Source organism: Pseudorasbora parva, chromosome 5, assembly GCF_024679245.1.
Source record: "Pseudorasbora parva isolate DD20220531a chromosome 5, ASM2467924v1, whole genome shotgun sequence".
NCBI classification, from domain to species: domain Eukaryota; kingdom Metazoa; phylum Chordata; class Actinopteri; order Cypriniformes; family Gobionidae; genus Pseudorasbora; species Pseudorasbora parva.
In genome coordinates this window covers 38,166,533-38,183,387 of record NC_090176.1, presented here as the reverse complement: position 1 = coordinate 38,183,387, position 16,855 = coordinate 38,166,533, and the positions used below count along the sequence as shown (strand labels likewise).

Sequence of the window (16,855 nt, the reverse complement as noted above, 5' to 3'; positions counted from 1 at the left end):
GAAACGACATAAAGTTAACTACATGCATTAAATTGCATACTATTAACCATTGATGCATTTAAAATAAGGGATGGGTCACAATAGTTAAGTGGACAAATGTAACAACTAGTGAGGTCAAATAGACTATATAGTTTTTGTTTTGTCTTTGTTTTTCCGATATTTTGTTGTTTTTTGATAGTCCCTTGGTTAACTTCAAATTCAAGGACCTTTCAAGGACTTTCCAGGTCCAATACCCTTAAACGAGGAAGTGTAATATTATATTGTTACCTTGTAAGATACATTGTTACAGTTTTCATGTGTCATACACAACTATACAAAAAATGCATCTATTTTTGGCCATATGACAGAGATTTTGATATTATATTTGTCATATTTCTGTTTTGCATAAAACTGAAGAATATTCGGTACATCCAATACCGTATTCTAAAATTATCTGACATTAACTTTTGCATTTTGTTCTTAGGTTCATGTAACCACAAGTTTTAAGATATATTAATATGCTTTTTATGTTTTTCTTGCCTCATGGGTTTACATTATCTTAACAAGTAAAGAAATTCAGCATTACATTAAAGGTGCACTATGTAGGATTTTTACAGTAAAATATCCAAAAACCACTAGGCCAGTGTTATATATTTTGTTACGTTGAGTTCTTACAATATGTTCTCCCAAATGTTTCCAACTATTTGTAAATTGTGAGAAAATAGCTATTTTAACCAAGGAGCCGGGATGTCTGAGGGAGTCTCCTGTCAATTGCGTCATATCTGTGTTATTCTCGGTTTCCGGTTTACTCTTAACAGTGTGCAGCACGCTGAGCGAATTCACAGAGTAACGTCATAACATAATTTTAAACACACTTAAATGTATCTAATATGATCAACAGAGCTGCGTTACCTCATACTCATGACTAATGAGAGGCGGGAATGGCGCCAGTGACTGTGTCCCGTCATAATAAAAGTCCCGCTGCTTGCGGTATGTGGTGTGTAACAATCGCTGCAGCGGCCTTCCTCAGCTCCCTCAACATTTAGTCCTGCTTTGCTTTACACTACAGTAAAGTTAATAATCACATCCATGAACATGATTTCTGCCAACCGAGTCCAACCGGCTATGAGGTGAAGACCAAATGACCCAAGATTCTGCATTCAAACCTGCCGTCATCAATCTACACCTTTGTTTTGAGTAGGCGACCTCTAGTGGAAGGAAAAGTTACATAGCGTAGCTTTAAATAAAATATTTGGGCAACAGATTATCACAAATGTTTTATGTTTATTGAACACAATATACAGTCATTGATTAACATTTACTGAACATATTTGGGTTCGTTGTAAGCACTAAAAACGTTGAGGTTCAATCGTAGTAGTGGTTTCATGCACGCGTGAACATCATGGCAACGTACAACACAGAGAAGTATAACACACTCAAATGCATCGAATATGATAATACATACGCATGACTGGAAGAAGCAAAGCAGCCATCTGCACCATAATAGAAGCTAGACTGCTCTCGAGCCGTGTGTTTTGCTTGTGTCTTTTTTAGCAGTGGCTTTCAGCCCCACCCTGCTTCATAACATGAATAAATCTTTAATACATCAGCCCATCCATGAATATGATTTCTAGCCCAAGTCTGATTTATTTCCACCGGCTGTAGAGGTGAAGACAACTAATCCCATGATTCTGCGAAATCAATGCGTCATCTAGCTACACCTTTGTTTTAAACAAGCAACCTCTAGCAGCGAAAAATTACATATTGTGCTTTTTGAACACTTTCCTCCTAAATGACGAATAGATATTGAATTAAGCTCATCTATGGGTTTTTAAAACATTCCAGCATCGGGCTCTCAGCCCTGTGTGCCAGGTGGCAGCTGGGGCAGTTCCCATTTAATCTGGTTTGGCGGTCCTAAATCACTGCCACCACAGCAGGCATAATGTAGAGTAGTTTGAAAGAGACATTCTCTCAAACACTCCTCTGGCCATGGGTTGGGATCTCTATTTCTCTTTCTCTCTCCCCAGGTGTGTGTGGTGTTGTTTGCCATATGTCAATTGAGTGAACCACTAATATCCACAGGGCACCTTGAGGAGTCTGCCTAAAAACAAGGTTTTTTTATTAATGTGCTATGACATTTAAAACCAGTCTTTCTGCAGAACCTTTGGTTGTACCTCACGCTTCAGTCACATGAGTGTTATGATGCTTTTTAAATTTTTAACAGTGTACCAAAGGTACATGCTAACTACAAGCCTATGAGATGCCTCATGAGGGCGCCCCAACTTGTTCATGGCTCAAGCTGTCAGACTGATTGGCTTTATACTTTATACTTTAGCCCCAAGATAAAACCGTCTCACAGACTGTTGAATCTCTGCAGCTCTGGTCCACTGTCTGCATACATCGCTCTGAGTGTAGCATTAGTTTTTAACCTATCGAAACCCTTTTGGCATTTCTGAGTCCTCTTGAATAGAATGAAACTCAGATCCTTTCACACTGTATCAGGTCTATTTTTACATTAACATTTACGCATTTAAAATATGCTTTTATCCAAAGCGACTTACAATAGAGGTCCACTTCAACTGTGATGAGATATTCTATTTACACTTTTTTTCACTTTGTGCAAAACATCTTATTTTTACATTCTTTTTAGCTTTGAAAAAAATTAATGCATTACATAAATGAAATATAGAATTACATTACTGAATATCAAAAGTTTGGGGTTGGAAGATATTATACAGTATTAAAAAAAGAAAAAAAAAGAAATATTGTAAAATCTTATTATTACAATTTAAAATAGCAGTTTTCTATTTTAATATATTATTATGTATTCCTGTGATTGCAAAGTTTGCAGGTCATATGGTACTTCAGAAATCGTTCTAATATGCTGATATGCTCAAGAAACGTTTCTTATCAATTATTAATATTCAAAACAGTTTTTGTGGAAACAATACTACTTTTATTAAAATATGTGTTTTCTTTGTTAACATTTGTTAATGCACTGTGGACTAACAGGCACAAACAATGAATGACGGTAATTTCACTTAAGTGCCCCTAATATGATTTTTCGAATATTCCCTTTCATGCCGTGTGTTGTCAATGTAAGCATTCTGAAAAGTTGTAAAGTTGAAAATAATTAGATTTATTTTTATTTGAATCCCACTGCATTGCGGTTCTGCGTCACTAGAAACACATTTGCATAATGCCCACGAACAACCTGACCAGCCCTCAAACATAATTTTACTCAAATCTCGGAGTTCAATGTGGGATTCACAAATGCTTGCTCTTGAAAGCAAAGCTTATTTGGACCAGCTTGCTCCACAGAATCACAACCTGTAAGAATGAATAATTATTGAAGTATATATTTTCTACCAGGTGTTCAAAATACATAGTTTTATGTTTTATATATTGTGTTAGTTTCCCGCTAACTGGCTAACTCACTTTATTACTGTCTTACTGAAATAATTCTGCTAAGCATCTGTGGGCCGCTATGTCTATTAAAGGTGCTGTATGTAAGTTTTTGACTGTTTTTGACCAAAAATATGTTTGCAGATATTTAGAAAACATGCTGAGTTCACAAACTCGAGAAAACAGTGCTACAGCCAGTTATTCTACTTTGAAATGTGTGTTTCGTGTTGGAATGTATGTTTTTGTTTTGGTCTGTGTGATAAAGCACGTTGCCAGTTTACCAATAGTATTTCAACACCCAGGGTTGCCAGTTGGCGGAAAACACACCGTAGTGTAGCCATTGAAGCCAGCAAACAATCTGGGTCAGAGATTGCAGATTCTACCTGACCTAAAAAGCCTCTGCATCCATCTAAACATCTTCATGAACGGGAGCACGTTAAAACACGGATAAATCAACAAATCAACTCATCAACATAAAGAGTGCAAGTCTCCTCTTCTTCCACTGTCAAATGCGCAATTTCCTGTTTCCTGTGTCCTGAAACTGCAAGGAGGGGGCGGGGCAAACACTATTTTGAATTTTGACTGCGATACCTATTTCGACCACTAGCTGTCATTCTTGCATACAGCACATGTAATGCTGACTCAAAGGGTTAGTTCACACAAAAATGAAATTTACGTCATTAATGACTCACCCTAATGTCGCTCCACACCCGTAAGACCTCCGTTCATCTTCACAACACAGTTTAAGATATTTTATATTTAGTCCGAGAGCGTATGCAAGTGTATGCATACTATACTGTCCATGTCCAGAAAGGGAATAAAAACATCACCAAAGTAGTCCATATGGGACATCAGTTAGTTCATTAGAATATCTTGAAGCATCGAAAATACATTTTGGTCACAAAATAACAAAAACTACGACATTATTCAGTATTGTCTTCTCTTTCGGGTTTGTTTTCGATCCTCAAATAAAGATTCAAACAGTTGTGAATCAGCTTATTGATTCATGATTCGGATCGTGTGTCAAACTGCTGAAATCACGTGACATTGGCAATCCAAATCATGAATCAATACATAAATTTCATAAATTGTGGGTGAACTAACCCTTTAAAATCTGTCTGTTGTTCTTACTACTTTGAGTAATGATAAAGGATGGATGGCAAGATTTGTTTGACCAACTTTAATGTTACATTATTCATTCACTTTACTGCTGGGCTGACGTAGGCACTGTTATTAACATAGTTCCAAAAAGTTAAGGAGTTCCCTTTAAATTAATACAGTTCCTACATGTGCACCACAATAAATTAAAAATATGCACATCAGTTGTTGATGGACATACACTTGTTAATGCTAATGGTGTGTAATCAGCATTAACAAGTGCTGCAACATCTCATAATGTGCCTCAAAATGAGTAGCGTATGAGAGAAACGTCCTGCTCAAGTCGTTCCTTGCGATGGAGATTTGGGTTGAATAACTATTTCTGTGTACAATCACTGAGCTTTAGGAAACCTCCAGACGGAGCTGAAGTTCAGTTATGGCAATGGGCGTTTAGCTTCCGACATGTTCTAACATGTAATGTTAGTACATATGCTAGTTGCAGTGATAACTAATGTTAACAAATGAGACTTTTTTGTGTATTTTGATTTGACAATATATAGCAAAATTTCATCAAATTTAATAATGTTTGATTAATTACGTTAACTAAAAACCTGGTTAATTAAAAAGACATGCTTAATCTATTGACAGCCTCGGGGTACATTATATTTCTTATGCATTGTGTCTAATGTAATTTTGTGACTTTCACGCAGCACTACAAGGTGGTCCAGCTAAACCCTCAAGCCTTCATTTGTGCGAACACTAAAAACCTTTGAGAGTATCTAAGTAGTTTACATATAATATGCTCCTCATTTTGTCATTTCCACAGAAATAAAATAACCAGCTCATCTCCTCCTCTGCATGCTATCATTACCCATATATGCTTCACAGTTATAAATGAACCGCACAGCAATCCTAAAGCCAACTGTACTCAGACCAGAAATTCTGCATGTCAAACGCAACTATGCAAACCACTTGCAGTCACATCAAATAAGTAAACTGTATAATTTCCTTATTTATTTTTTCTTATTTATATTTACCCTTTTACCTGTTACTGTCATAATATTTTTACATATGTACAATTATTCAAATGCAAAGTAGCAAAAATCTGGTTTTGAAAACAGTTTCTTATTGAAGGAAGTCATCTATGTGTGTGCTGTTAACAATAGAGATAAATTATTAATTTCCTCTGCCTTTCACTAAGCACATTGTTTTCCTCATTAAGAAATTTTGCTAATCTTTCATTTCAGTCTTCAGAAGCCCTATAAAACAATAAACACTAATAAATTATTTCATACCCATAATTCATTGTCTCTTGTTGTCAAATTCTAATTGAATCCTTTCAATGTATTCTATAATATTTTATAAAGACTGGAACATAGGGCAAAATATGGAAAGAGAAAAAGAGAGAGAGAGAAGATCCACTGCTTCATTAATCATATTACTCAAGTTATTCTGCATATTTCTTAAAAAAAGCTTAATCTTAAACCTTTGAATAATTAATTCAACCATGAAAAAAGTACAAACAGACACATTGGTCTGAACATAGGTCTCCACCTCAGCCCAAAATTAATTCACCAAGTAATCGTCGACGGTAACAGGCCACCATGTGTTCTACCAGATCTAACAGCTGACAGACTGTTATCTGAAAATGGTGCAATGTTGTCCAGATCCAATTAAAATGGGTGCATAAATCCACAAACTATAACAACATATGCACTCTTCTGGCTGTGCTATTAAAATCATCCAAAATAATGTCCTCAAGCATATTAAAATGTTTCAAGAACTCATTGTTTTTTTCACGTTTCTGATTAGCAAGACAGACTCCAAAATTAACACTCAGAGAGCCCAATGTGAGAACAAATTAGATAAGACAAGTAAATAAAAGTGTTAGTTGCCAATGGATTGAAGTGATAGTTCAACCAAAAAAAAAAAAAGTCAGCTATCATTTACTCAATGTATCATTAGAATAATTAGCATGTCGCTCCAAAACAGTATGACTTTCTTCTGTGGAACATAAACGAAAATGTTTTGAGAAATGCCTGGTTTTTGATATACAATGGAAGTCAATGGTCACCAAAACATTAGTTACAAACATTATTCAAAACTTCATACAGGTCTGGAACGACATGAGGGTGAATAAATGTTAGAATTTTTGATTTAGGGTGAGCTTTTTTTTAAAAACATATTGTAAAACTGTTAGTCAGATTCTCACTAATGTACAAATTGTCTAATAAAGAGCAGATGTTTTCATCTCGTAGACTACCATGGTAGTACTTTGCAATAGGGATGTCCCGATCAGGTTTTTTTGCCCTCGAGTCCTAGTCATTTGATTTTGAGTATCTGCCAATACTGAGTCCCGATCCGATACTTCTATAATAGCCTACATTAAAAAAAAAAAAGAATAAGGAAGAGTGAAAAAAAAAACAATCCTGGATGTTCCTTATTTTTTATTTAATTCACCTTATTTTAACATTCAACAACTCTGTTAACAAACAGAGCACTTCTGTGAGGTAGCTTGAACAATCAAGTAATAAATAGCATCAATTCTTTACTTCTGGATTTTAGTGCAATAGTAAATATTTAAAAAAAAGTCCGGGACCGGAGTTGCGCAGTAGAGAGCAGGAAGTACAACGGCGATATCAAAAGCCCGCCCATACTCTCACAGATGCAGAACAAATAATTATGTTGGTGTGAAATAAACAGTTATGAAAATGTAGAAATTAATGCTAAAGCTCCAATCTGCTCCCAAAAATCCCGGAAAAAGTCTGGTCTGTTAGTGACTCAGTGACAACTTCACTCAGAGAAGACGTCAATCTCAGCTGTCAATCATGACATCACACACCCGTTTTTATAGCATCAAATAACTACCTAAACCTAAACTTATATAAAAAACAACCACTTGAAATGAAATCATCATGATGATAACTGCCTACAATGACATAAACTGACTTTGGGGGAGAAATATATAAAATAAGTAATTTGGTTGTTTAGTTTGCCTCGCATCCATTAGAAAACACGGAGGTGCGGCTATACTGGGACCGGCCACCTGGGGGCGATCTAGGTGTGGAGGCTCCAGTTTCTGATGAATGAGCAGGCTTGATTTAAACCAACCAACCGTACAACAAAAAGTGACGTCATGCCGCACGCGTTGCTGTTTCTGCGTGGAGTTAAAAGCGTCTAACTCTGTGCCATCGCATAACTATTGATGTGTTAAATAAGATAATAAGAATATACATATATATCCAAGTCCTGATCAGGAGGCAACGTGATCGGGCCCAATCCTTAAAGCAAGTGTATGTAAGATTGTGGCCAAAACTGGTACTGCAATCACTATCCCCTCTCCCTTATCCCTTATCCTAGTTTTGTGCAATAGGCCCCTGGCAACATTGAAATATATTTCTTACACACAGTTATTTTAAAGATGCATAAATACTGTAACAAATGTATTGCTTATTGTTAGTTCATGTTAGTTAGCACATCAATTAAAAATAAATAATGGGACCTTATTGTAAATGATGCTCTGACTCAATGATTTGCGATATTCTCAATATTTGATAAAATATTGCAGACAAAATAGACGGATAAATTATTCCATTGTCATAGAGACTAAATTATTTCCATCCATCCAGCCATTCTCCAATGTTGGATCATAGAAAGCTCTGTGGACGGGCAGCCGGTCCATTACAGGACTGACAAAAAAAACATTTATTTTAATTTAAAATAATGCAAAACTAATTTTAATGCAAGACATCTTTATGGGAGGACAATTCCAATTGGCAAGGGAGGCAAAATGTTAATTTTGGATCTTGCAGGCTGGATGGAAAACCCTGTGGTACAATAAAACATCTTGACCTTCTCCATTAGCTCCCACAGAGCAGGTTCCAGCATGTCAACATATAATACAGATGTACATGATGTCACAGGCCAGCAGATTACCTGTGCATTGCAGTATAAGCTCCAACTGCAAAGCTCAGCCACAACCACTCGATCTGTCAAAGGTCAGAACGCCCAATGACTCAGCTGAATGTGTGGCCAACTTCAACTGAACTTCAATCGGAACAAATGGAGCGTGCAGTAGAACGCCAAACAAAAACAATGAAGCCTGCCACACAGGTGCTAGATGAATCATTTCCAGAAGCAAGGCTGCTGATTTCCCCAACCCAAGAGCTTTGCTTTGTCATCCCCCTTGTCATTCTAAACCCCTTTTCAGCAAGTACTTTGGCTCGGGATTAGCATGCCTTATTGCTTCCCGTTTTATAGAGTGTCACATGGATAATTGCAAGGTCATCCACCAAGCTGTGGCAGTTTTCCTTTTCTTTGGAGACTGAGAGCACTGGACCAATTACCTGGTTGGTTGGTAGGGAGGAAACACCTGAAGATGAGGCATGGGTTTTTATGACCAACTATAAACAGCCTGTAAATGAGTTCCATATGGCAGATATGTAATGGGAGCAAACACTTTTTAAAGTAAAACTTTCCAAACATTGACATAAACCACGTATGAAAATAAACGTAGACCAACCTGAGAAGGTCAGTCTCGGCGCAGTAAAAAGTCATGCCTGAAACATCCTCCCTTACAATCTCGGAGGGGAGATTTTTCAGCCAGTTTTTTTTTTACTGCGCCGAGTCGAAGTCTCTCAAAAGTGCTATTCCGCCATACATTAAAGTTCTCCTTTTTAATCCACTTAAAAAAGCGCCACGTTTTATTTTGTGTCACCATACTTGATCGTTCTACTATTCGTGTAATTTATTTAAATAGGGAAACGTGGGGGTGTTTGGTCGCTTCTAACTTGATCTCTGTTAGTGAATGAACTTAGAAATCTAGACACACCCTAGCGGCAGCAAATTTAATCTGCCCACGAGTGTCGTCTAGCAACTCTCAATACCCTTCTGAGCTGTAATCGCCTAACTCTTGCTGGGCCAATCACATTGTGTATAGAGTCGGTGGGCGGGGCCATAATGACGACGGCCGAGTTGCGTTTGCGTGCTTCTAGTAAACACAGAAACTGGCGAATGGCGGTCTTTCGAATCAGCTCTGACCGCGACTCTGGAAGACTCTGAGTTTAGCTTTTCTCTGAGAGAAGGACAAAGAACGGCACTGAAGTCATTCTTAAAAAGGGAAGATGTGTTCTGAGTTTTGCCGGATACAGCGGCAAATACAGACCGGATACAGCGAATGTTTAATCTATCAACAAGCTCTGTTTCACATTCGTTGCTCTGGTTGGTGTAGCTATCCTCTCGCGTGCAGAGGGAGTTTGAAAGACAACCATTTATCCCGCCCCTCGGATTGAGCCCTGTCAAAGGTGAGTTTCCAGACCAAACATCTTGATGTGGGTCTGGCTTGTCAGGCTAGAATGAACTGGGCTTAGTGGGCTAAGCTAAATGCTATCAGAATATCACCTGGCACCAGAGCGATTAATGCATGCACGAGAGAGGTATGTATCAACTCGTCTTAGTTAAGGGAATAACTTAGTTTAATATGAAAAAGCGGTGAAGTATCCCTTTAAGGTGGGGTGAAAGTGCTGTGCAACCACAACCCTGTTCCAAAACCTCACCGCTACCTACATAGCAGCTGCCCTCTAAAGGCAAATTCACACTGCACCAACCAATGCTGACAATCCCGACCTCACAGACACCGAATGAACATGTTCAATCGACTAAAACAAGAGCCGACAATGGCAACAGACGGTGACAGGGGCAACACATTGATGCGATAAAACCTGACTAACGTGTCTTTTGTCATTGTCTGTCGGTGCAGTGTGAAGCATCCTAACCATCATTGAATCTCATAAACAACTGTTTTGGAACATATAACATATTAAGCAAATACTAATAGCACTAAGAATGGGTCAACTGATTTCAATAATTTTTCAGTTACATGTTGCCAAGCTAATTGCCTAATAATAACACGCCTGAGAACACGACACAGAACATTTTGGTATAAAATATAACAATAATTTGAGTTATATTTGAAGATTATTTTAATTTAACATTGTTCTTAATTTAAACATTTTCTCACAACATCCTCCATCTTGGAATGATTACCTTGCTCATCTCAATACATCATGTGATTTGTGCCTTTGGTAAAAAGACAACAACTAATAATTCACGTTAAACAGCCTTCACATTGAGAGTGCTATGACCATGCCCTATATTACTGCCTCCGTAAGCAACTCCCTAGATTTTGTAACAGAGCAATGAAATCTGCCCTTTCCTTGAGTTTCACAAAGCATTTCCCCCTATGCAGTGTGTAGCAGATCAGCATTGCCTTTGCATGACTGAGGTCATTTATACAATCGCTGTTTGTGCCTTTATTGACTTTCCTCCAATAGCAGGTAAAAATCACAGTTGGACAATAAGCCAGCACAGCATGCTTAGATATAATCTCATTTAATTAGGCTCTGGGGGCGTCCTCCCGATTTCATTACGAAAGGATAGTGCTTAACCTGCTTTTTGGGGCACGCCAAGCTCTCTTAAAGGGGGAAACATTTCCAACAACCTTGAACTGTTTGTAATAGCCGATAAATATCTGAAGCGAGAGTCACCGGTGAGATAAAAGCGGGCTGATATAATGAAGTGCGGTTTGAGTCAACTACTTTTCAATGATGCCTTTCCATCTGCCTGCACCAGTGCTGTAAACTCTTGGCTGCGATACACTAGATTAGATGGCAAACAATGATTAAAGGTTCACTAAACAGACTGTGGAACGCTGAGTTGTATCAAGCATTCAAGAGACCAAAAGTCACGACCACACTGGCGACTGCACTGCGATTGTCATTATTTATTTATTTTTTAGAGTAAGTGATAAGTGAACGAGCGACATTGAGAATTTGGACATCATATTCATCATTCGATGGATGTAGAAATGCAGGCATTTAGCAGGAGAACACAAGCCTCAGCGTACTACTTTTCAGATAATATCTGTGCAGGGCACTGTGACATTTACATTCATCTGATATGATGAATATGCAGCTTTTGAAAATGGCACTTTCTCTCCTTGAAAACACCTGGGTGAATACACACCAAGATCTAGTGCACATGTGTGCCTTCAACTTAACCCTTTGATCAATAAATCACAAAGAGAAAATCTTTCAGAAAATAAATGTCCACTGAAATAAAGAGATTTAAAAGAAGTAGTGGATATTCATGGGGCACTAGGTGCGTCAAAGGCATGTTGAATTTATGTTGTCATAAATTAACACAATGACATACAAAGCGGATGGTCATATAGAATTATGAATTAATAGGGTCAACGACGGTAAATCATTTATGATGATTTATATGTAACAAAACACTACAAATGGATAAAATGGCTTTTAAAAAACTGCCAATCATGATGGATGCATTGAAAGGTCAGGTTACATAAAACATGGACCTTTAACATACATTTTTAAGAATGCATACATTTTAAAATTCTGATATAGTACGTTTTACCCTTTGAGTTTTAATAAACCAGATCATGTTGTCTTGCAACATATCTGCCAAACTGGCCATGAATCACTGCATAACATTTGTAAACACTCTTCGTTTACAAATGTTTTTGGTTATAAAAGACAAGCTAGTAATAACTGCCTAGAATCCTGTACTATATATTGTGCATGAATTCAGATATGATACTTGAAACCAGAATCTCTGTTTCATCTCTCATCTAATATTGAGAGCACAAGGGGAAAACAATCTTGACAGATTTGTCTGTGCTACAAGCTGACGATCTTTGCTTCATCTCAATCTGACGGTGAACAGGGATTTGCTGCAAGTGAACAAAACCCCTGCAACTAGTTCAAGACTCATCGAGTCAAACATCGAGATTCATTAAATATCAGCCCTTATTGATTTAGATTACTCTGACAGCGTCACTCACAATATTGCTAATCTTCAGCCAAAAGCTTATGTTATGCAAGCCATATAAGACATTGTTAAATTTGAACAAGTTGATACATTACAACTTAAAGATAGTGGTTTGGGGTTGCCAGAACTTTATGGTGAAAAATGGCAAACTATTAAAATCTGTTTGTTGCTGGACTGAATTTAACAAAGATAGTTCAACAGAAGGCCACATGAGGACTTTGTTTGAGTTCAAAATTGGCCTTTTCAGCAACTATGACCAATAATAAAATAGACAGAGCAAACCAAAAAAACACAAAACACCATCAGGGTAAGACACGACACTAAAGTAATGCAATAAACTCCTCCAACACAACATAATGCAGCATAAACCACTCAATGTACATAACTGATGACAAAAATAAGAAACAAATACATTTTAAATAAAGCAAGGAACTCAGGAAAGGTCTGACAATACAAATTGTAGTCGTATTAACAATTCACAATCAATATTTTATAGGCTATGCAATACATCTGCATTTCTCAATAAATAAACTAATTCATGCATCTCATTTTTGCAAAACACAATGATAAAAAATATGTATAAAAAGTTGTTTACCGAACATTTTTTACAGTCTTTTTTGTAATTATTATTTTTATTTATTTGACATCCATTATATCATCCAACACCGTCTTAAAAACCAAACTATACCATGAGAAGCTTGAGCTCTTACACCACGTAGCTTATTAAGACACTTTTGGCTCGATCGAAGCACACTAAGTACACCACACCAGAATGAACTGAATTACACCATCGACTACTACAACACGCGCCTGAAACATCCCAACCTTCAAATCCGTTTATTTCTCAATTCAACCCAGTGCAACATTTCGGAAGGAATACTGGCATCGCATCTAAAACGTGTAGATGCGTTGACATATTAGAGGATGCTCCGCGAGCACAAGTTTCATTGTAGAGCTGCTGCGTCTGTCTTACCTTGCTCTGAATCAGCGTCCCTCAGTGTCTGAACATTTGAGAATATATCCCCGAATCCCAGTATGATGAGTAAGGTGAGGATATATTCGGACATCGTTGCTGGGTGAGGGCGAAGGCCACCGCACTTCTTTTACTGAAGTCCGATTCCAGCCCCTCCGGTAGAGCGCCGTTATTCAGGAATGACAAGTGAAATTTGTCTGCAGAGCGCGCCGACCCTCCTTCACTCCTCGCATCCAGATGGATTTCTAGTCGCGCGCACACATGAGCTTTCAGGCGACAGTGTGAGCGGAGAGAGAAAGAGAGAAAGAGACGGAGAGTGTGCGAATGGCTGTGGACAATAACGCACTGTGAGCTTCAGCTTGACTATGAACGGTTTCCAGGCACCTGACGTAGCGCGGGGCATCGTAACACGGAATGCGCTATTTACGCGAAGAAGAAAAAAAACAACAACTTAGAATTTATTTAGTTTTCGTAACAAAATCACTAGTTACTTTGCAGAGGTAGCTAGGGCAATATAATAGAGGTGAGTATGTGCAAATTGTTCAATAACTTTAATAGGAGTCTACTTTCAAAGGGCTAATTTTCGCAACGTAATCTGTTGAGATATCTCGCGCAAGGCGTTTGGCGCCCCTAGCGCAGTAAACAAACTGACAACTATCCAAAAGATGTTTTAAACGAAACACCTTTTTCCCTAGGCTAAATAAATGCAAAGTAGCCAGATAAATGACGGTATTTGTGTTTTGTGTTTAATTATCCATACACCAAGCTTTCTGTTCGTGTAACTTCGCGATGTTCTATCCTCGTTTAGGTGAAATACACAGAGGGCTAGCTATAGCTAGTCAAACTAAAAGGTTAGTGTGTTGAGTAGCCAACATATTAGGCTATTTTACAACTAAGTTCATGGCCAGTATACACACAACAAACTGCAATGCACTGTGTACTCTCACATTCCTATCAGAAGCATTAACAAAAGCAATTTGAGCTACTGTGGCCTAGCTCATCTGCTCATCTCATCTGTTTGATGAGCTACTGGCCAGCCTTTGCTCCCTGCGTGCATCAGTGAGCCTTGGCCGCTCATGACCCTGTCACCGGTTCACCACTGCTCCTTCCTTTGACCACGTTTGATACCTGACCACTGCAGACTGGGAACACAAGAGCTGCAGTTTTGGAGATGCTCTGACCCATGGTCGTCTAGCCATCACAATTTGGCCCTTGTCAATAGCTCAAATCTCACACTTTTTTCTTTTAACACATCAACTTTGAAGACAAAATGTTCACTTGCTCTGAACTTAGTTGTAAAATAGCCTAAAATTTAGGCTACTGGTACACACTAACCTTTTGGTTTGACTTCCTTTCTTTTGGTGGTTTAGGCCTTTCTCTGTGGTTTAAGGGTCAATTCTTTTATAAATCTCACCCTGCTGTTGAGTGTTTAATCAAACTGCAAAAGTCATTCAAATTAGGCATTTACAGGAATTACAACTGCACATGTAAAAAAAGAAAAAAAAAAGGTCTAAATGTAGAAACATGAATGAAAAATATGAAATACAATTATACCGCTGGTTATTGAATGTTAATTCATTTCACAAAAAGGCATGATTGACCAGAAAAACCAATAAACAATGTTTAAGGTCACTGAAACGGAATATTAATGGTTTGCCCTTTAACACTACTGATGTATTTACACAAGCTCTCCCATGTAGGCATATACCAAGGAATAATAGCCCAAGGCAATCAATTTTACACTGGATCCCTGTGCTGATACTACAGAGATAAAATATAGTATTAAAAAGTGAGCCAATATGGTTATTTCTGAAGGGGGAAAAAAGCTTCCCTCTAAACAAGGATTATTCAGTTGCTGCCCTTGAACATTTCAAATCAGGAATTACATTATAAATACCATATATATATATATATATACACACATACAGTGCCTTGCGAAAGTATTCGGCCCCCTTAAACATTGCAACCTTTTGCCACATTTCAGGCTTTTATAACATAAAGATATAAAACTACTTTTTTGTGAAGAATCAACAACAAGTGGGACACAATCATGAAGTGGAATGAAATTTATTGGATATTTCAAGCGATTTTTAACAAATCAAAAACTGAAAAATTGGGCGTGCAAAATGATTCGGCCCCCTTAAGTTAATACTTTGTAGCGGCACCTTTTGCTGTGATTCCAGCTGTAAGTCGCTTGGGGTATGTCTCTATCAGTTTTGCACATCGAGAGACTGAAGTTTTTGCCCATTCCTCCTTGCAGAACAGCTCGAGCTCAGTGAGGTTGGATGGAGAGCGTTTGTGAACAGCAGTTTTCAGTTCTTTCCCCAGATTCTCGATTGGATTCAGGTCTGGACTTTGACTTGGCCATTCTAACACCTGGATATGTTTATTTTTTAAACATTCCATTGCAGATTTTGCTTTATGTTTTGGATCATTGTCTTGTTGGAAGACAAATCTCTGTCCCAGTCTCAGGTCTTTTGCAGACTCCATCAGGTTTTCTTCCAGAATGGTCTTGTATTTGGCTCCATCCATCTTCCCATCAATTTGAACCATCTTCCCTGTCCCTGCTGAAGAAAAGCAGGCCCAAACCATGATGCTGCCACCACCATGTTTGACAGTGGGGATAGTGTGTTCAGGGTGATGAGCTGTGTTGCTTTTACTCCATTCTTCACAAAAATTACAGGTTTATATCTTTATCTTTGAAGCCTGAAATGTGGCAAAAGGTTGCAAAGTTCAAGGGGACCGAATACTTTCGCAAGGCACTGTGTGTATATATATATATATATATATATATATATATATATATATATATATATATATATATATATATATATATATATATATATATATATATATATATATATATATATCAAGATGTTTGGTCTGGAAACTCACCATTGATGGGGCTCAATCCGAGGGGCGGGATAAACGGTTGTCTTTCAGACTCCCTCTGCAAGGTGTGCACACAATTGGATAGCGCTACAACCAACCAGACCAACAAAGGTGAAGCAGAGCTCATTGACAGATTAAACTTTCGCCGTATCCAGTCGGCAAAACTCAGAACACATCTTCCCTTTTTAAGAATGACTGCGTTTACATGGACAACAATACTCCGATATTAATCTGATTAAGACAATACTCTGATTAAGAGGCTAGCATGTAGACAGCGATTTCTAATTACCTTAATCTGATTAAAGTCATAATCTAACTACACATAAATCGGATTAAGACATGTGGAGTATGCCTATTTTAGTCGCATTATCAGAGACATGTACACACCTTAATCTAACTATTAATGTCATGTCGGAGATTTCACCGCATTTTGTGACAGGACACATAACGTTACGCACACCAGGGAAGTGCAGAGGGGAGGCTTTGTGGGTTTGAGCCTCTGCCCTTTTTGAAAATTAATCAAAAGTGCCCCTTTCAACAATCATCGATAATATTGTGGCCAATAAAACAAAATTGGAATTATAATTAATATAACGTCTACAAACCAGTAACAAATAGCGGAAAAGTCCCGTTTATCTTTTACAGATCTGTCAGTCTGAA

The 16,855-nt window shown here is 37.8% G+C and overlaps 1 protein-coding gene across 13 annotated transcripts in view; it reads right to left on the bottom strand.

The window, feature by feature from the left end:
- The window catches only part of lrp1bb (low density lipoprotein receptor-related protein 1Bb), a 442,399-nt gene extending 428,766 nt beyond the window's left edge, over positions 1–13,633 (bottom strand). For all 13 annotated transcript variants that reach the window (XM_067444216.1, XM_067444217.1, XM_067444225.1 and 10 more), the window contains exon 1: positions 13,304–13,633. In XM_067444216.1, the coding sequence (XP_067300317.1) occupies positions 13,304–13,397 (94 nt within the window). In that variant the 5' untranslated portion in view covers positions 13,398–13,633. The remainder of the gene's footprint in view (positions 1–13,303) is intronic.
- Between the last annotated feature and the right edge of the window lie 3,222 nt (positions 13,634–16,855).